Source organism: Monopterus albus, unplaced genomic scaffold (assembly GCF_001952655.1).
Source record: "Monopterus albus unplaced genomic scaffold, M_albus_1.0 scaffold47.1, whole genome shotgun sequence".
NCBI classification, from domain to species: domain Eukaryota; kingdom Metazoa; phylum Chordata; class Actinopteri; order Synbranchiformes; family Synbranchidae; genus Monopterus; species Monopterus albus.
The window spans coordinates 612,054-634,149 of NW_018127927.1; the positions used below are offsets into that span (position 1 = coordinate 612,054).

A 22,096-nucleotide genomic window follows, 5' to 3' on the forward strand; every position below is an offset into this window, starting at 1 on the left:
CCCTCCTCAGGGGAGGTTTTATCTCTGAGGTAATTTGGGCCTGTGTCCTCATTAGTTTTCTGTCCAAACAATTAACCATATTATGTGAACCAGACAGAAACATCTTCCCATGCTTTTTATTTCTACACAGAAACACAACCGAATAGCCTAAAAGTGAAAAGGTTTCTCTTTTGCTGGACTGGAAATGATAAATATGGATTTTGTGACTTTAATCAGTTTCATCAGACTGCCATACGTCTGGAAATTTTAAATAGTTTTACAGTTTGTTTAATTCTGCTAACGGCTAACCAGGAAAATCAGTTTCTAGTAAGTGAATTAAGATACAAGTCAGTGGACCCTGTCTTTAATTGCTACTGTAAATAGGAATTCCTATTAGAAGGAAGGTAAATAAATCACTCAGAGATTATATTGAGGATATGCTAGTGTTCTTCTGTGATGTCTGACATTTTGAATACTTATGCAACAAACATTTAGAATTGAAATAAGCTCAAATACACACACTCAGCTTCACTACAGTGGATAGCCACAGCCTCCTGCATGTGCATGCTGCCCCATTTATTATGAGTTATTCTGGATGTTGCTTATTCTGCCAAGAAAAGACATTTGTGCACAGGAAGCTCATCTCTCAGTAGAGATGAATGGATGACCCGCAGGGCAAGCAGAGCTAGGAGAATAGATCGCACTGACATGGGTCACTTTGTTACATGGGAGTAATATTCATCTGGAAAACACGTGCAGAGGCCGAGGAAATATGCACGTGTGCCTCAGTCTTACATCTAGTGACTGCCTTTCTATGTTTTATGAATAGCACTAGCACAGAGATACCTACTCAGTCTAAATTAAGATTTTAATGAAAACCAGACTTTGGCTTTGAAGGTGGAAGTGTCTCAGATACATACACAGGTTGTTTCAATGTGTAGATTTGTATTCAACTGTCAAAAAAAGTAGAACCAAAACCAAAATTCAAATGCAGTTGTGTGTAGATACCTGTGCCATGACATCATGTGACCAGATGTCGGAGGCAGAGGTGATGTGGTGTCCCTTTGTACTCTCTGACTCTGAGGGCCTGAGCAGAGTGGGGCCAAACACAGTGGCCAGGTTATGCAGCGACATCTTGTTGATGGGCTCCTTCTCAGCCACCCTGCAGGAACACACAACAACAGGCCCACTAGTCAGTACAGATGGTACTAAAACGATGGAAAGACTGCCAGGAGTTCCATTTCTAACAGTTTTCCAACCTCTTACAAAAGAAGCTTTCAAACTAAGTGATCAGTGCATTTCTTCTTAAAGGTTAACAACTGACATGTAAATAATGAAAATTAATGTGTATAGGGATAAAGTCTAAATCTGTATTTGAACAGTTTCCACACTGTTAAAAATATATGCTGTAATATAAAAATGAAAGATAAGATCAAATTCCTTTTTAATGCATCATAGGACTTTATGAAATATGTCATTTTAACCTAATGAGAAGCAGAGTTTGGTATGTGACTGCAACTTGACCTCTGGCTGTGAGGTGAGCAGAACGATGAACATTAGGTGACTGTCTAGTCGATTTAATCTGCGAGTTAGTCTGAAAATGTGTCATGAAATGGTGGGTGAAGACACTGTTTAGCCACAAGTTAACTTTTCTAATTATATCAGTAGTTTTGGTTTGATTTTACTCACGTGTCCTAACTGTCATCAGTAGGTGTCTGCATGTGTGAGGGGCTTTTGTGTACCGTTTAAGGTGCTCCAGCAGAATGAGGAAGGTCATGAGGTTGGGGTCAGGCAGGGAACGCAGGAGATGCATCATGCAGTTCTCCTTGGCTGCTGGGTCTGAGAGTGCTGTGAGGGAGAAGTTAAAGATGTTAGCTTCGATCATGGCACAACAGCTCATCGTTTCCAGCTGGTCAACATTCATTCCCTTTTAAAGCCTTGTTAAAATGGCCAACTGGTGACAAACGCACACATTCCTGGACTAATGGTCACACCTATGCCCTCCATGAAGGCGGGGTGGAGGCGATCGGTGAGCAGAGGCTCTGGTAGCTCCCTGAAGTACAGCTTTAGCGTCCCTGCTATGGCGTTAATGTCCATGTCACTCAGCATGACCAGGATGTCTTTGGTATCTAAAGGTCAGAGACAAAGACTGATTAAAAACTGAATGCAGGCCAGCCACAACACTGTGTCCAGGAATGATGTCATTGCTCAGTAACCCCACATCTAGACAGGGACAGATGCAAGCCTGCCGCGTAAGAGCAGCCATAACCGACACTGAGAGGGCAACATAAAACTGAAACACTTAACAGCTGCTGCTGCTCATCCGTCCTGGGTGTTCCCACAAGTCTATGCCCTACAGAGTGATATAGTAGTTAGAGGGTTAGGCCTCTGGGGTTACAACCCTGGGCTGCACAGCCTTTACATCTGAAACTACATTCATCTTAGAGTTCCACAAATACAGCCTTTATGCACACACTACATTTAAGGATATATAAATATATGTGTGTGATAACTCATGCACATCACATAATTTGATAGGATCGATTATTTGATGCTTCACAAATGGGATTTTACTTTTAAATGTGCTTCTGGGTTTGTATATTTCACCTAACCTGTTGGTAGTGAAGTGGGGACACTAAACAATAAACCCTCCTTCCTGAAGGTGCTACTGCTCAGTTTGTGTTCAGACTGTTTCAGAAGGGTTTCCATTCAACTGTACAGTAGAATCACTGTGGAAGATGTAGTTTGTGCTGTCGTTGAACTGTGTATTATACAAAGAGCTGTCTGTTATTTAGCCTAGCCTCAGTGATATAAAAGGGATGGACAAAATAGTAGAAACACCTGTCAGTATAACACAATACAATTCAATAGCACTACAATGGCCACTTTTCTCACTTTTACAAAAATTGTTCCATCATCTAGGTCACATTTCTTCTTCAGTTATAGATACGTAGTGTAGATTTAATTGTGATATATAAAAATAGCTTGTTTTGTGATATTATTATTGTGGGCAAACTATGATGATTGCTGTTAATAGTTGTGATACCCAGCACTACTGCACAGTAGTGACAGAAACTTGAATGCCGTCGTTTGATATCCTGTCAAGGAAGACAGTGTCACACAGGGAGTGAAGTCTTACTAGTGTCAAACGCTGTTTTGAGGGACTGGATATCAGTGGCCACCCCTGAGATCCTGTAGATTCCTACTTCGTCAATCCCCCTTTTCTCCACTTCCTCAATGCACTGACGGACTATGTAAGGCACCTTGGAGCGTTCACGCCTGTGGACATGAATAGCAGTTACACCCATGTTACCACCCAAAAAGTCCAATTTTAAAGTGATGCCAATTCTGACCTTAATAACAGGAACACACTTACTTTGTCACCACGTTGATTTTGACTCCAAACACCCCACTCTGTTTTTTGGATGGTGTTCTCTTCAAGCTAAGGTCCCGACTTGTAAACTTCATGGAGAATTCCACTTTGATCTGATGATGAACATAACACAGATGACGTAAACAGCACTGCCCTAAGAAGCCAGAACTAAACCCTTTTTTTGTCTTTGTCTGGGCAGTGATTTATATGCCTTGATAGTTGAATTCTAAGTTGTAGCTACTGATGCAATTGCGGTACTAAACATCTTCAAGCTATTCATTTGAACAGTTTTATTGTAACCATTACAGCCAAACATATTCTTTTTAGGAAAACGTTTTAATCTCAAAGTTCAACCAGATTTATAAACTAAGGTGTTCTCTTTATTCTTTTTTTGCATGTGCACACATATCTTTACTTTCAAGGAGTCAGCATCTCATAATCTAAGATATAATGCCTTTGAGAGTTGAAACTGCTTGTGTCTTACCCCGTTCATTTCTATGACATCCATGTGCCAGTTCTTGGACTGCACTGTCTGAGGATCTAGCTGAAAGACACAGAGACACAAAAACATTTGATAATAAGACTTTTAAGCAAATAAGCCAAGCTATAATTGAGATGAGAGGAAGGTGAGGGAAGGCCCCTGTGACTAATATTAACTAAGTGTTGGGTTCACTTTGAGCTGCTCTATTTAAGCTCTAAACCCGATCAAAGTGCGACTGTGGCCTGAGCCCAGTTACTACTCTTTAAAAACTACAACAACACAGTCACGTCTACTATGGGAAAGAATGATGCCACTTTTGCTTCCTCCATATGCCCACAGCAGTCTCTCAGTGTCCAGTGAGGGTTCCTAATTGGCTTAGACACTTGAACTACACACGCATTCTCCAAGTCTGCATTACATGTCTTATGATGCCCTTCCAGACATGATAGACGGCAGCTTGTTGTCGCTGTCTGTGCCCACTGTGAGGCCACAACAGCTAATGTCTTTTTTATAGGCTGTTTGAACAATCTGCACTACACCGTTTTGTCATTACATCTCTGCGTGGTGATGTGTTCAACTTAAAGGAAAATAATAATTGCTGGGTGAGGACAAGGGCAGCACACTTCTCTTATTGTCAGCATTACGCTGCAGCCATTAAAGTTCTCAGCCAGCGTATTTCATTACCTCATAAAAAGACCATTTTGCATTGGTTTCACTCATTCCTATTATTGTTAAAGTCTGTTTTCCCAGCAGGGTTTGGGTTTGAGACGAGGGACAGGTTATCACCACAAGTGGGACTTTACACAGCTACTGCCAAGAAGAGCAAAGGTCCATACTCACTGATGACACCCTTGATGCAGACACATTGGAAAACCAAAAACTGTTATCCATCTACTGTATTATCTCCATACTCACTCCTCTAAAAAAAACTGATTAACAATGACTGTACTGAAATAGGGCTGTAAAAACCAAGAGGATCCTTTACAGGCAGTAGTTATACTCAGTGACCCTTCTCAGAACCATATCCTCAATTGGGCTCCTTTTTAATAAAAAGCACTTTGAGAGGAACGCGGCCCATTTCCCCCTGGTCTGGGAACCGAGTTGGGTTAAAGGGGCGACTACAAACAGTGTGGCTACAGTGTTACAAGTAAAGGTCCTGCATAAAAATGTTACTCAAGTGAAAACCCAAAAGTATTACTATGAAAATACACGTAAAGTGCCAAAAGTAAAAGTAGTTATTATGCAGAATGGCACATTACACGTGACAGTATATCATATTATTGGATTATTATAACTGATGTATTATTGTGCATTTCACATTTAATGTTGCAGCTGGAGCTAGTTTTAACTAGCTTCTATGCTTATAATGTAAAAGACTTGACATGCTGCTGGGTAGCTCACCAAGAATCAAAGAATCACCAGAGTGTTATGAGTAAAAAGTACAATATTTGACTTTGAAATGTAGTGAAGTCAAAGTGTGAAGTAGCATAAAATGAGAATACTCAAGTAAAGTACAGATACCTCAATATTATACTTAAGTACAGCACTTAAGTCAATGTACCACAGTCCACCACTGCACGACCTCAGACTGACTGAGTAAACATGACCAAAATGTGAGGAGAAGGGCTGAATGACAAGAAACAGCTTTGGTGGAAATGAACTGCAACTTATTGGAACGATGATGTTTCCAGTCAGCTGGTTTAAATAACACTGGAGGAGGATCACAAGTTTGACTTTGGGTGACAGCTCAGTCTGGGAACTGGCAGGAAACCTCAGTGGGACTGTAGAGACAAAGCTGCCTGCAGTCTAGACACCAAAGTAGAGCAACACAGCTTGTTACACCCATTTAAAGCTGAATGTAACATTGTAATGCCTGAACAAAGGATTTACTACTTAAGGTAAATAACATACACTGTTACAGAATTACTTATGGCTGATTTAGTGTATATTAAGACCCTTTAAAGTCCCACAGATCAGCATAGACTTAGTCCTCTTTCAAGTATAATGACAAATGTCCTTTCCTGGCAAATTCTGAGCAGGATATTAACTCACACAGGCATCTGTATTTGTGCACATTCATGCCTGTGTCTAGGAAAAGATACAAGTCAGAAACAGTCTTTTACGGCTTTCTTCAGAAACATCCCAAGGCTAATGTGGTTCTGATTAGGACCACATCACTCCAGTGTCAAAGCTCCCTTTGTAGGACCATGAACACTCAGAGATGGATTATTGAAGAGAAGTTGGAACATATTACAGCCTGAAGCAAAGCACAGAAATACTTCAAGTCTAGCAGTCTGTTGTATACACTGATTATAAACCAATAATCCATGACTACTTCAGATACAGTAAATGCATGAAATCCCATTAACTCATGCATGAACCCCAAGTCATCTTCTTTAAGTACAAGTGATTGCTCTGACACCTTTCCTGTCATTACCCAAGACCAGGCCACATGTAATGAACATACCAGAGTCTCACCACATAATTACATCATTAAAGCTACCCTGCCTACAGTCCGCTGCATGGCCAGAGGCGAAGGGCCTGGTTCATCCAATAGGGGGTCACTATGGGTATTAACCTGAGTATATTTTACTGACCTGCCACTCCCCTCTTGGAGCCCTAAACTGAATCTTCTATAAGACAATTTAAAGGCAAATTTCGATGTGGATTTGAATCGTTATAAAATGGAAAATTAATACTAAAATAATTACTAATTTCCATTTGAACATAGATTATTAAATCTATAAAATAAGCATTATTGGTTTTTATAATAGTACATGCAATAACAAACATTGTATACTTTCAGACATCACCTTCTGATGTTACTTTTAAAAACCTGCAGGGCTCCTGACATGTTACTGTTTCAGATGATGATGGTAGATTTAACATTATCGTGTCTTCACCAACAAACAGCATTTGCCACCATGTTGAGGCAGGAATGGAGGGATGGAGGCCTGGCAGAGCAGGTGAACGGGGATTAAGGAAGGAGCACATGCAACTAACTGTGTCACTGACAAATTTAGACAGCAGTGAAACACAGGCAGAAAGAAAGAAACCTCCTTAATCATGTTCTTTGACCTTAAGACGTGCACACGTGTGGAGCGAGAAGGGTAGTGAATCAATACAGGACCTGTGGGTTAGCGCAGTAAAGACTGGGCTCAGTGTGTAATCCCTATTTTATCCTGCTCAGTCACCAGTGGTCAGCCTTCCTCAGGAAAGGACTGAAGCAAAGGTCAAACTAACTCTCAATTTGGATTCTTTCCTGGTTTATTTAAAAATCCTAGCTCAAAATTCTGGTGATGCACTTGTGATGAAGATGAGGAGCAGTGCTGGTTAAACATGCATAAACATGCAGTGAAATAAAGACAAAGAGGTGCATCTAGGGCTCATGTCTCCACACATAAGTTACAGTTTTAGCTGTGTGTGCAGAGCCAAGCACAGTACCAGAACAGGCTCACGTGTTGCCTTATTTTCCATACTCAAAAGGCATCTGAAGAAAAAAAGAGGCCTCCCTTACTGCTCCCACACATGGATCATAGTCCAGAACACACATCTCTGGGTAACAGATCCCTCACCACAAAGGTCATTCAGTCCAGCCTGAATGTTTTCAATGTTTACAATATTTGAACCAGCCATTTACTGCCTTTGAAGGACGAAGTGCAACAATAGGACACAATTAGAAAAAAACAATCTTACAAACACAAGGAAATGCTGATAGTTCCTGAGTAACAAAGCACTGTAGAGAAACGGCAGAAAATTCAAGTTTCATGAAAACATTATCCTTGCAATGCAAATTATACATACACAAAAACCATGCAAATGTGCCAGATGCATATTGGGGGGCTCTTTGGATAATGTGACAGTTAAATAGAGGAAGGAAAAAGCATGATCTTCGCTTGAAATGCCACAGGCCAGGGGGATTGGATCACCTCAGCCAGAAGATGGCAAAGCCTAAAATCAACAGTAGAGGGAGCCAATACGACACAAACATCTCTGCTAACCAATATAGTTTAGTTGGAAACACAACTGGTAGTTTTAAATGAAGACTAACAAAGGCTGGTGGGTGAAAACGACAGGAATGAGACAGTAGGAAGGAGGAAGCTGTTATTTCATGTTAAACATACAGTAGTTTCTAAAAAGTGGTGGCAATTTTTAATCTCTTGCTACAATGTACAGTGCAGTATCCAGGGGAAGTAAAAACCTTTTTAGTATCTGCGCTACTTATCAAAACATTAACGTCAACACACTTGTGATGGAAGATTATTATTTAACATGTGCCTTTTTAAAAGCTGAAATAGTAAGCTTAGTAATACATCTTTGCACTTCACATTAGTAAGTATAATCAAACAGATATGAGGAAAAAAGCAGAAACACAGGTTTTTCTAAAAAATAATATTCCGCATATATAAAGGATGGTGTTACAGGAGGTCACAGTGTAGCCATCTTTATATTTAGCACTTCATCACTGCCTTCACTGCAGTCAGAGGACCAATCAGAAAAGAACAATAGTCAACTCTGTGCCGAGAGAAAGATGCCCCAGGAGAAAGCGCACACACATGGAGAGGGACACACTAAACATAAAGGCCAGACACAGAGCAAACAGATGGAAGTGACAGTGATCAATACGAAAGAACAAAAGCAAGGAAAGGAAGAAACACAGCTTGTGTGTGGTCGTGATGTTGATGTGTGCATATGTCAGCCAGAGACCTTTTGTCTGAGCAGCTTGCTGCGGACGCGGCCCCATAGCTTGGCCCCGGTGTTGGTATGTCTCTTGAGCACAGGGGTTGTCGGCTGGCTGGACAGATTGTGCTGGTTCTCATCCACGCAGCAGTGCTGCTCCAGATGCTCACACACTGAGTTCAAGTTTACATCCGACACTAGGATCTCCGTCATCCCAAAGCCTCTGAATCCTTCTTCCACCAAAACACAGGTGGAGGAAGTGCGCTGCTTACAATGAAGAGGTGTGGGGGTGGGGGCTGGATCCTCACGTAACCTCTTACAGATCTTTGCTATGGCAAAAATGATCTTATTAAAGTTACATGTCACAGCCCAAGTCCTTGAGAGATGCTCCGAGAACTCAACAAAAACAAAAGCCTCCTGCAGCCGACATTCACTTCAAAATAGAAAAGAGTGATGGCAGGGGGGAGAACACGATGCTGCCATGGTCTCCTTGATAAGACTGGCAATAATTCAACGTTGGTGCCTCTTTTTGTGAGCTCGTTCCACAGTCAGCTGCCAACATCTCTTCACTGTGCAGTCTGACTTCCACTGTGGCAAACACAGATACAGAATGAGGCAGGGAGAAGGGGAGAGAGAGAGAGAGAGAGAGAGGCAGAGAGAGAAGAGGAGGGGAGTGAATGAGCTCCTGTTGTTAATGAGTGGCCCTGCTTCTCCAGACGTTGATGGACACGCCTCCAAAGACAGGAGAAATGGGAGGGGAGGGGAGGAGGGAGCAATAAACAGTCAATGACCAGTGAGAAGCAGAGAAGGGGAAAGTTAAAGAAGGGAGTGTTAAATAACGGTGATCTTAACATGAAGCAGTGTTTCTGCCTCAAAAAAACCAAAGGCATGATGTTATCATGAGGCACCTCAGACAGCGACAGACAGTATATGACACCATGCTGTAAAAACATATGGGTTAGTGTTGGGAAGATGACACAGGGAACAGATAGGAAGGGTGAGCAGGACAGCCTGAATGTCTGACTTTGTGACTGACACTGTAGCCAAGAGGGGGGTGCTGGTATGGAAGAGACCTCAGCCAACCCTCAACAGAGTATTTTTAACTCCCAGGGTTTGTAACTATGAGATATACACACTCCATGCGTCACATCTTGGAAAGAATGTCTGGGAAAACCATGTTTTGGAAATAAGAAGAAAAAAAAAACCCACAGGAAGACAAGAAATATTTTTGGACAAGATGAGAAAGAAAGGGAACAAAGAAACAGAAGACAGCATTTTAACTGTTTTAGACACATCTGTGTTGAGAGCTCTGCTACCACAGCATGCATAACAAAAACTAACCTAGGAAGAAATAAATCACTGTCATCATCATGAGTCTAGGTGTTCATTTCATTTCAGTCCTGACTAAGTCAATTTGACCTTCATAGGGCTGTGCTGATCCAACTTTCTCTCTATAATACCTCAACTCACTGTGCCTGAGCACCAGTCTGACATGGGCACCATTTTTCCCAAACCTTGATGTGTGGACTGCTGTGGCACTAATAACTAAGCTGGCAAAGAACAGATATAACACACCGCAGAAATTACAGCTTCCGCATCAGCACCGATTTTGATCCAGTGCATCAGATTGGCGCATCAGCAATTGTTTAGTCGACTTAATAGGAATGACAAATGTCCATCTGGATTTAAAGCCCAAAATTATTCCTTCTTTGTCTAATTAACAGTAAAAAAAAAAAAAACAAGCAAAAAAACCCAAAACACAAAGTATTCCATTTACATAACAAGCAACTCTTTGCCACATTTTGAACATTTTTACTTGATCAATCATTTTGAAAATTGCTTAACATTTTTTCTGCCAAACTGACACAATGTGTGCTTTCCCAATTTTCTATAAACTGTGGAACTTTTGAGAGAAGAAATAACACAATTTTTCTCTTAGAGCTGAAAAATAAACATGCTAAGTATTAAAATGCACCATTCAATACGTTTCAAATATCACAGCTTTGTTGATGCTGTAAAATTAGCAGCTAACGGTGACGAATCTTAGCAACTGTAACTGACATTACTGTATGTTGTTATTATCACTTGTGGCCAAAGTGATTGTGGTAGTTACACAGCCTCACTTTAAGGATGATGACATGATCGTCCCATTTATACATGTAGCCTTGATTTTACCATTGCCCCACATGTATCACATTATGTTTTGGTTTCCCTGCTAACTGTGAAGAAGGCCTGATTGTCAAAAGGCACTAAAAACAGTGTGCCCCATTAAAAAAAAGATCATCAGCAAACCTTTTTCCTTCACATGTGCCATGTTACTGCCTTCAGCTTCTCCACCGTTTCCTTCAGCATGCTCCTCTATGACCATTTACTGTACATTTATATTAAGACCCACTGAGATTGATCATTTTTGGTCAACTAGATAAGATGCTCAATTTGAAGTCGCACAAAGAGCATTGTTATTCTTTAGAGAAGCAGCAGCTTGGTGTCTCTGTGACCAGGTGAACGCTTCACAACACATCACATCATTAAAATCATGGAACGAACCGCGTGCACTCCTCCAGCGGAATGCATACTGTGCATTCATATATCCAGTAATATGTGTGGTTGTATCTGAGCAGTCCTGCACAGGCTGCACTACCACACTGCCCCAAAACCCAAACTTACTCTATACGTAACATTTAAATGTAACATAATAACAGCACAGCAATGTGCCAGGATAATATTTGTCTAAAACTTGATGGAGGCAAACTATTTCAGTTACCTGGTTTTATTGGTTGGATGGGTTTTAACTGTGCATAAGAACAGATATTGATTTTACTAACAGGCACTTGCATTGATACAAATGTACTGCAGAAGTAAAACAACTGTATGATACAATGAACTGTGTGTGGTCTTGTGATTGAGAGACATGGGATTGATAAAAAGAGGAGAGATGGAGCAGTGAGTTCAGTGGGGTTTGGTGCTTAACAACCTGTGCACCATAGGTCCATGGAACAACCTGCTTAACACCAGGTTATTTTAAAGGGCAATTTAAAGACATTTTATACAAAGCAAACCTAACCTCTATCCTAAATCAGAGCATACAAGAAAGTTACAATGTTCCTCCCTGAATATTTAGCTGAATATTTGGCAGATTTACAGGAAATGCACACAGCTAGTGGCAGGTGCTTTAAGATATAGATTTTTAGTCTTGGTATGCTTCTGAGTAGGATGTAAATCTATTTTGACAGTCTCATGACACACAATCTAACACTAAAGAAGTGTTTTGAACATTTATATTGTTGGCCCGTAATGCTGTATAACGGTCCTACTGTAAATCCCTGAGAAGCAGCTAATAGTAGAACAGAGGGCATCATTTGGGACTTGGGAATCCAAAAATGATGAGATCCAAAATTACAAGGCTACGTATGCTGTGTATAGATCACCACTCTGAGGCCTGTGACTGGCTGACATCTATAGCAACAACTGGATTTCACTGGAAGGGTCTCTGTAACTAAGTTGACCCAGTGCATTTCTTTGATCTTTCCTGCTGCCTTCATTAGGGCTTAGGCAACAGGAAAAGGCAGAAAGGAGGGGGGTGTATGTGAGGTTGATTTCAAGGTAGGGTCCTTCGGGATACAGTGGGAGTGTGGAGGCAGGAAGGGGTGTGGCACTGTGGGAAAATCACAGCCTTCCTTAGGGTGCTCTACAGATTATTCCTGCTTGTCTTTCATCTAAACCATTGGGGGCCCGTCTTCCTCCGATTAACCGCTTCATCACTCATTAAGCACTTTGGAACAAAAGGGGTGATGGAGAGAGAGAGGAAAGAAGAAAGCAGAAGGTTCCATTAGTATGTAGCTTGAGTCTGTTGTGTGCTGTTGGGTGTGGTTGGAAAGAGAGGAGTGTGTGAAGGTATCCTCTCAGAAACAGAGTGGGTGGAAAAACAAAGCATTCAGGCCATGATCAGAACCGTTTGCACTTTTAAAATGCACTTACAGGTAAATCTAGCCACAACTCTGCAGAAAACCCTTTTCTAACCATTTTTCACTGAAGTCTGATCGGTGTATTTGGATGCAGGTAAGAGCAGAGAGATGCTATAAACTGAGGGAGAAGAAACAAAGCACAAAAAGAGGTTGAGGAGCAGAGTGATGCCAGAGCAAATGTACATCAGCAACGCTGCAGGCTCTGCATAACAAACCTCCACCCAAACACTCTGTATACATGCTGTTCTTTAAATCTTTATTGATTTGTAATCATTCTTCATTATGATTTGATTAGCATTTAAGTCACTCTGATGTCTAACCACAGAGAGGAAGAGTAGAGCTGATGCTCTGTATTCACTGAACCTGATCTCATACCTCAGCTCACACTAAGAGTGTAAACCATGGTTAACAGTGAACATGCCAGCTGGATATCCAACATTCAGCAAACAAGTCAGTCTCTTTTTTGGGACAGTTGAAAAAAAATCCCAAAAGACATACAGTATTGTTCAAAATAATAGCAGTACAATGTGACTAACCAGAATAATCCAGGTTTTTAGTATATTTTTTATTGCTACATGGCAAACAAGTTACCAGTAGGTGCAGTAGATTCTCAGAAAGCAAACAAGACCCAGCATTCATGATATGCACGCTCTTAAGGCTGTGAAATTGGGCAATTAGTTGAAAGGGGTGTGTTCAAAAAAATAGCAGTGTCTGCCGTTGACTGTACAAACACAAAACTATGTTGTACAAACGTTTTTGTTTCTAGGATTTAGCAATCCTGTGAATCACTAAACTAATATTTAGTTGTATGACCACAGTTTGTTATAACTGCTTCACATCTGTGTGGCATGGAGTCAACCAACTTGTGGCACCTTTCAGCTGTTATTACACTCCATGATTCTTTAACAACATTCCACAATTCATTTACATTTCTTGGTTTTGCTTCAGAAACAGCATTTTTGATATCACCCCACAAGTTCTCGATTGGATTAAGGTCCGGGGATTGGGCTGGCCACTCCATAACATTAATTTTGTTGGTTTGGAACCAAGACTTTGCTCGTTTACTAGTGTGTTTGGGGTCATTGTCTTGTTGAAACAACCATTTCAAGGGCATGTCCTCTTCAGCATAAGGCAACATGACCTCTTCAAGTATTTTGACATATGCAAACTGATCCATGATCCCTGGTATGCGATAAATAGGCCCAACACCATAGTAGGAGAAACATGCCCATATCATGATGCTTGCACCACCATGCTTCACTGTCTTCACTGTGTACTGTGGCTTGAATTCAGAGTTTGGGGGTCGTCTCACAAACTGTCTGTAGCCCTTGGACCCAAAAAGAACAATTTTACTCTCATCAGTCCACAAAATGTTCCTCCATTTCTCTTTAGGCCAGTTGACGTGTTCTTTGGCAAATTGTAACCTCTTCTGCACGTGCCTTTTTTTTAACAGAGGGACTTTGCGGGGGATTCTTGAAAATAGATTAGCTTCACACAGACGTCTTCTAACTGTCACAGTACTTACAGGTAACTCCAGACTGTCTTTGATCATCCTGGAGCTGATCATTGGCTGGGCCTTTGCCATTCTGGTTATTCTTCGATCCATTTTGATGGTTGTCTTCCGTTTTCTTCCACGTCTCTCTGGTTTTGCTCTCCATTTTAAGGCATTGGAGATCATTTTAGCTGAACAGCCTATAATTTTTTGCACCTCTTTATAGGTTTTCCCCTCTCCAATCAACTTTTTAATCAAAGTACGCTGTTCTTCTGAACAATGTCTTGAACGACCCATTTTCCTCAGGCTTTCAAATGCATGTTCAACAAGTGCTGGCTTCATCCTTAAATAGGGGCCACCTGATTCACACCTGTTATTTCACAAAATTGATGACCTCACTGATTGAATGCCACACTGCTATTTTTTTAACACACCCCTTTCAACTAATTGCCCAATTGCACAGCCTTAAGAGCGTGCATATCATGAATGCTGGGTCTTGTTTGCTTTCTGAGAATCTACTGCACCTACTGGTAACTTGTTTGCCATGTAGCAATAAAAAATATACTAAAAACCTGGATTATTCTGGTTAGTCACATTGTACTGCTATTATTTTGAACAATACTGTAACATCAAATGCAGAATCAACACCAAAACTCAAATGTGTCATTCCTTGACTCAAAGTGCATTTGTTCACCAAACAACAGAACCTTCTCTGTGGAGATAATTACAGCTAATCAACACAGCAAACCTTTTCTAATTACAACTGATCCACTCCTCCCTGGCAAACATTACAGCACACAGTCTGAGCCGAGATAAAACTTGAGTTGACTTTAAATAAATACCAAATGACTCTAAATGAAGTTAAAGTTACACAAGGCAAATCTGAATTTTTTTTATCTGTGTAGTGGTGGTATAAAATCACTTTTTGGAATTCTTGAGATTTTGCAGAAAAACACCACGACGTCAAGAAACCACATAATCCTGAGTGTCTGCTGGTTTTTCTTTTTCTTAGTGGTGAGTAGAAGAAGTGAATGGATCAAGAGAATTTTCAGTGGCAGGTTTAGCCATCGCTGCTGTGTCCAGGTGTTTCTAGATAGAGTGCCCACCTGCTTTATTTAGCTTCACATCTGGACAGTTATGTGCACAGACAAGATTCCAGTTTAATCTGTGTAAATAGGACAGAGAGTCGGGGGAGATGATGCATTCTTCTGTGTTTCTGCAACAATTTCTGATATATCCTGGAGTTGGGAGTGATTTCTTTACATAAATCCATTCTGCCCTTTCAGTGTGATGTGGATGTGAACCAACCATGCTCAAGTTGTAGTCTGCTTGACTGGATCATGACTGTGTTACATCTGAACAGTGTGACCCAGTTCTAGTGATGAAGAGAGTGCAGGATGACAACACCACTGACCCGCTTGAATATTCCATTCTAAAGTGTAAAGCCAGGGTTGACTGGACGCAGCCACCCGGAAGATTACACAGGATGACCCTGAATCACACCAAATGAGATGAGAAAGTATTATGCAACTGGAGGTTATGGTAAAATGTGGTGATGAAAACAATTTTGACTATGGCTTTCTAAAAATACACCTGATTCGACAGCCACAGTACTATGTGTCAAAACCAACTTTCTATAGTTTTCTGAAACAAACAACTACTGGAAGTGTGTTACTGACACTTTTTCTAACACATCCATTATTATGAAGAGGTCTGATGCTAAGCAGACAGTAGATAGATTTATAGTGATTCATTAGCAGATAGGCCAGTTCATGCTGCCTTCATGCCCAAATTTAACTCACAGTAATGATATCACCATGAATTTGCCAGGCAACCAGACTTCACAATGTCACTGCTGCTGATTAAAGGATAAGGCCAGTCATTTTGGTCTTGCCCATGGTAGTAGTTGGCGTCTGACTGACTGTGGGGTGGACAGGTGTCTTTAAAGAGCTCAGACAGGTGCTACTAATGTAGATTAATGAGTGGAGTAGAGGTGGACTTTTTCAAGGCACAGTAACAGGTCATTGAGAGCCAGAATTCTTGCTGTTTCTCAGGTGTTCAAATACTTATGTTCAGCAGTGCAAGACAAATAAATTCTTTAAAAATCATACAATGTGATTTCCTGAATTTTTTATTTATTTATTCTGTCTCTCAGAGTGGGAATGCACCTACAATGTGAATTTCAGACCCCTCCATGATTTCTAAGTGGGAGAATTCGAAAAATCGTAGGGTGTTCAAATACTTCTGTTCCTCACTGTATGTTGTCAGCACAAGTCAGAGTCACCTGCACATGCAAGAGAGCTTTAAAGCTTTGTTTACATTCTGCAAGCTCCTCCCGGTCAACTCTGGGGTTTGCTAATGAAGAAATATGTCACCTAGTGCAGTGGTGTGTTTCACTGATGAGTTTTTAATCCTTTTTCATCTCGCTCTGTCTTATCTCACTGAACTCATTTGTGTTTGTTATGGAAGGCATTTTGGTCAACCTGTTGGTTGTTGTAAAGAATGGTATAAATAAGATCTGACTTGACTTTTTGAACAGCAACGGAGCTCTATGGCAGAGACAGATAAGCTGATCCAGAAATGACATGCTGACAGATGTTAACCATGAGTACAGGCAACTGATTGCCAGTTTTAGTCTCTTTATTAAGATTGCTGAAAATACTGTTAATATAGAAAATGACCGGTCTTATCCTTTAAACAACACTCTGTACAGCCACACCTTGTATTAAATAAACGTGATATCATCTATTAATTAGTAAGCTTTAGAAGTGACACAGATTTGTGAACCCTCTGGTTTGAGTCAGGCAGTTTCCATGTTTCTCGTCTTTATGCTGACGCTTTAGTGTACAGACATGAGAGTGGCCTTGATCTTATCATCTAACATTTGGCACAAAAGCAAATATGTTTTTCCCTAAACTGTTGAGCTATTCCTTAAAGCACAGCAGCTATGAAAACAAAGTTTCCCCTGCATCCCTTGCCAATTTCTCAAATCAGCACAAAATGTAGGCCATGCACTTTCTCCACAACGTAAAACCAAAATCAGGCCATGATGAAAGTCAAAATCCATATCATCAAAAAAAAAATCTGTTTCATAACCTCTGACTGTTTTGTATTTCAGCAGAAGAAGGGCAGCTGCTTGTTAACTATTTCACAGCACCTGTCACACCATCCTAATTCCTCTATTCAATTAACAGCAATGAGTAAAAAAAAAAAAGCCATAAAAAAACAAAATTCAGTGAAGGATCAAAACCTCCTCTGTGGAAGGTTCTAGAATGAACCATCCAAACAACTCCTCCACAGCTCCTGGAGCATAATTCAGATTTGTGACTGTGAAATAAACGTTTGAGGTGCCGTCCCTCATAAACACCCACTTGGCTATTTGAAAGCAGAACCAGCACAAAAAACAGGTACACGCTTGAGCTGGCGCCCCCACAGGGTCAGCACATTTTAGGTTTGTGCCAGGAATGTTTAGTAAAAGGATTGCTCTGATGCATTCAGCCCGACACACCGGTTATGCAATAGGATGCTTCAAGCAAAGCAGTGCACTGAGATAATTTCTCATCTGAAAAACACAAAGAGCTGGAGAGAATAGTGTTGCTCTGTAAGATAGCTTAAAACTGTTCATTTTAGTGATCCATTTCTTTACTGGGTTATTTTCATTTTCTGCTACTTCATACTTTGTCTCTGACTTTTCAGAGTCAAATACTGTATTCATATTCATTTTCACTCCACTGCATTTATTTGATACCTTTAGTTACTTTTCATAATCAGACTAGTAATACAACATATACTATAATCAGAAGACTTTGTTGATTCCTAGTGGAACATTCACAAGCAAACTATAAGCATATAAGGCAGTTAAATTAGCTCCACCTTCACCAGCTGCAACATTAAATGTGATGTACAAACATGTAATGTGCTATTCTGCATAATGAGTACTTTTAATTTTTGTGCCTTAAGCATATTTTGATGCTAATACTCTTATACTTAGACTTAAGTAACATTTTTATGCAGGACCTGTAACAGAGTATTTGCTACTTTTACTTCTTCCACCTCTGGTTTTCATAGCTCAGAGTGACTTTACATATTGTAGTGAGATGATGTGATGGTCTACAGTATATTGTTTTTAGTGATATGTTACTCGTTTGTTTTTATGAGATGTATTATTAAACGTGTTTGTTGTACAGAGAGCCAAAGACAAATTTCCATCAGTGTGGAAAATAAAGTAAATTGAATTGAGTCATTTGAAGTCATTACGGTGTATGGGTATGTACCAAGTGAGGAACATTTAAGTAAAGATAAATTGTCAGCTGTGGTTGTAGGTTATAAAAACACACAAAAAAACGACATTTAGATAAGAGCTTGTGTGATAGTACGCCAGCAAGCTCAGAGATCATGCAGTCTGCACAGCCCAAACAGGAAACGGGGAGTCCTCCTCTGTCACCCTGTCACAGGAAGCCATAAAGCAGGATCCAACTCCATGGCACTGCTCATGGTTCTGTCATATGGACAGCATAATATCATGGGAAGTCATGTGCTTGATAAGAACTAAAAGCCTTTGCAATACCTGAAGTTATGAAAATCTGATCCTCTGAAGGTTGCTGGGGGGGTTGCAGTTTCTGTACATGAAGCTAAAGCCATATTTATAACCAGTCAGAAGTCATCTCAGCAGTACACTACGTAAGGTAGGTAGGTAGGTGGTACTTTATTGATCCCACAGTGGGGAAATGTCTGTGTTACAGCAGCAACAGAGAACAACCAACATAACACCATAAGAACAGACACATAAGAACAGAACTTCATAGAAACACGGGAAAGAACACAACGAGGACACAGCTGCTGTAACTTGCTACCACTTCGCACGGTGCATGCGTACGTAAGTACATAGTAACAAAAAACAGTTACATAAAAAGTTACATAAAGGCAACAAAGCATTAGGACCGATGCACACAAGGATTATAAAAGTCTTCATCAGGTGGGAGGTCAGGGCAACGGGTCTGTAATGGTTTGGCTCCTTAGGATGAGTTATTTTAGGAACTGGGACCACACAGGATGTCTTCCACAGAACCAGAACTCTCTCAAGGCTAAGACTCAGATTATACATGTACAGGACCACTTCACTGAACTGGTCTGCACACTCCCTGAGGACCCTGGGGCTGATGTGGTCAGGGCCTGTGGCCTTCCTGGCCTTAATCCTCCTTAACTCCCTCCTGACCTGTTCCACCGTGAGGCGGAGGGGTTGGTGGGCAGTGACTGTTCAGGAGCTGTGGGCTGTTGGGAACCCCCCATGACAGTGGGAGGAGGGGCAAGGTCTGGCTGAGGTGTGAGCAGCTGCAGCTGCAAGGAGAGATGGGGGGGCTGGCACAGTGGGGGCTAAGGACTTGGTAGAGTCAAATCTGTTAAAAAACAGATTCAGTTCATTTTCCCAGGCCTTGTCCCCTGCGACCTGGTGACCATCTCCACTTTTACCATGACCCGAGATGTATTTCAGGCCTCACCACGCCTCACGCACGTTGTTCATTTCCATGCTCTGCTTCAGTATACACAGAAATCAGGTGGACACGGTTGTGGTCAGAGCGACCTAGAGGGGGGAGGGGGGCGGGGAGGGCATTTGTGGCATTTGCATACATTAGATCCAGAGTTTTATTGTCCCTCGTGCGGCAATTAAAATACTGTTTGAAGTTAGGGAAAGTGGCAGAGAAGGGGAGGGAGGCATGGTTAAAGTCCCCTGAGATTAAGATTAAAGCCTGTGGATGTTGTGTCTGCAGCCTAGACACGGTGCTCTGCGGGCGCTCGCACGCAGTAGTAGCATTGGCGGAGGGATTTATGTACACCATCACCACGATTACATGAGAGTACTCCCTAGGAATATAGTATGGCTGTGCACTGCCAGCTAATAGTTCAATGTCTCTGCTACAGAATTTTTCTTTAACAGTAACATATCTGGGATTGCACCATCTGTTATTTATGTACACAGCTAGTCGTTAAAGAGTTGGCTACTGCTTCATCTTCATATGGTGAGGAGGAAACACCAGCTACCCACAAGGTATTAGCCAGAGATCCATGATAGTGACTTATCTGGTGAGTTTTTGTTTCACCAAAATGTCTCAATGGAAATTAAAAAACACCCTTCCTTCACCAGTTTGCAGCCAACAGAAGCGTTGTGCACATCCACGAGGCCTGTTGGCATTTTCATTTGCTGATAGTGGTAGTGTGAGAGTCAGCACAGCTTTGGGAGCCCAGAGGAGAATATAAAGACAAATCTAACAGCTTACTGATACAGTATAGAGTTACTTGAACAAAAACTGTGGGGCTCAAAGAAGGAAGGAGTACACATACACACTCGCAGCTCTCGGTGAACTGTGGGGTGAGGCTTTCAAAAATTATTGGAATTTTCAACAGGGAGGTCACTGAATAATAAAATGGTCATGAGACTGGAAATAACATGATATAAAAACCTCTAATGAGCATGATGCTCAAACCATTTGCTGCTGATCTGCTGTTCCTCCCATCTTGTTTTGGAACAGCACCAAACTTTGTCTCAATATCACTGGGCCACTTCGGTTGGATCATAGATGGTTTATAAAGCTTTGCTTGGGCTTGTAGTAATCCCCCTAACACACTATACTACCTGACAGACTCTTATGGGTGCTTCTGGGGAAGTGTTCAGAGTGAAGCACTACACAGCAGACATGATGTGGTAGGGAAGTGTGGTGAACAGGGAGATCACCCTGCTACTTAAGCACATACTGTACCCATCAGTCCGTCTCGAGTGCTCCTGACCAAGGTGCCGCTAAACTGAAACAATGACCATGGACCTATAAAATTATGACATATAGAAATCACTGCAAGTACTTTGGGTTCATGCAATTCAGTATAGAACAAGAAAGCATTTTGCCAATAATTAGCATTCCATTTATTCCTGATGTAGGCAGCTGCCCCACTGTATCTTCACTTCCTATAAGAAACTAAAACTCACACAGACCCTACTGCAAACCACCATCCTGCATAATGAGGTGCAAAACCACAGTGGGCAAATACTTGCTCAACCTCAGATCCCAGCTCTGGCCACGTGGAAAGCATTGCAGGTCCTGCACAATCATCATGCCAGCAGCTGAGATTAGCATTTTAACAAAGTGACATTTACTGAAATGTCACAGCTTGATAACAATGAAGTGTGCAATGCAATCACCATCTTCCCCAGGGTGGTGTGGGGTTCAGGATGAACCCCAGCAGCCCAGAGCAAATGTCAGGTACAGATGAGTATCTATCTCATCTTGTAAGAACAGCTCTGGTCCCAGTGACTGGCCACTTCAAAGCTAGAACAGGCTCTCCACAATGGGACACATTGTGTTGCTTACTTATTGTAATATTTGCTGAAAGGCTGCCAGTAACAACAAGGAAGAGGGAGGCAGGCAGGGAGAAAGATTCTGGTCCTACTGGGTTTGTAGGGGACAAAAAAGACAGACTTACATCAAGTGGTCAGAGACTTTGTTCTGGCAGTGATGTCTGATTAAGAGAGAGACAGTGAAGGGTGTCTCTGTTAGGGATGCCCCACCACTCGATCAGGGATGGAAGAGGAAAGTGTAGAGGAGTGAGGGGAGGCTGCTTTAAATGAAAAGGTTAACATTTTAGGGAAAAATATTTATTTGCCTGCTAGCATAGAGTTGCATGAGAAGACTGATTCCAGAATACACTATGTTCTGCAGTGCTTCCTGATTAATTAACTTTACACAATCCAGAAATACATAAAACTATGTATTCTATGCATTTCATATCATAAAGACGTAAATCACCTAAAATAAAAGGTTAAATAAACCCTGGGAATGGATCAGGCGACAGAGTAGAAACAAAGTGTCCAGCTTGGGGCTGACACACTTAGACACCCAACCACTGACCACACAGGGATTTCTCAGACCCTCCACTGAGGTAAGACTTAGACAATCCTTGGGTTGAGCCTTGAGGTGCACAGGCAGGCAGAGCCAAGCATGAAATCAGCTTTACCCATCAGAGAGTCTGAGTGGGAGTGTGATAAGGGGGATGAGATGAATCTTTTCTTCCCATGTCATCTGTTGTCTGTAAATCCACAGCTTGAGAAGAGCCGGGGGATGTGTGTATGTGAGGTC

The 22,096-nt window shown here is 41.4% G+C and overlaps 1 protein-coding gene across 5 annotated transcripts in view; it reads right to left on the minus strand.

Annotated features, from left to right (window-relative positions):
* abr (ABR activator of RhoGEF and GTPase) overlaps positions 1 to 22,096 on the minus strand; it is a 141,467-nt gene that overhangs the window by 1,108 nt on the left and 118,263 nt on the right. For 4 of the 5 annotated variants that reach the window (XM_020600481.1, XM_020600483.1, XM_020600484.1 and 1 more), the window contains 6 exons: positions 3,837 to 3,896; positions 3,356 to 3,465; positions 3,119 to 3,258; positions 1,974 to 2,108; positions 1,722 to 1,827; positions 988 to 1,141 (listed from right to left, as the gene is read on the minus strand). In XM_020600481.1, the coding sequence (XP_020456137.1) occupies positions 988 to 1,141; positions 1,722 to 1,827; positions 1,974 to 2,108; positions 3,119 to 3,258; positions 3,356 to 3,465; positions 3,837 to 3,896 (705 nt within the window). Of the gene's footprint in view, positions 1 to 987; positions 1,142 to 1,721; positions 1,828 to 1,973; positions 2,109 to 3,118; positions 3,259 to 3,355; positions 3,466 to 3,836; positions 3,897 to 8,540; positions 9,120 to 22,096 lie in introns of those variants that run through there. The other variant, XM_020600486.1, reaches the window with a different exon arrangement.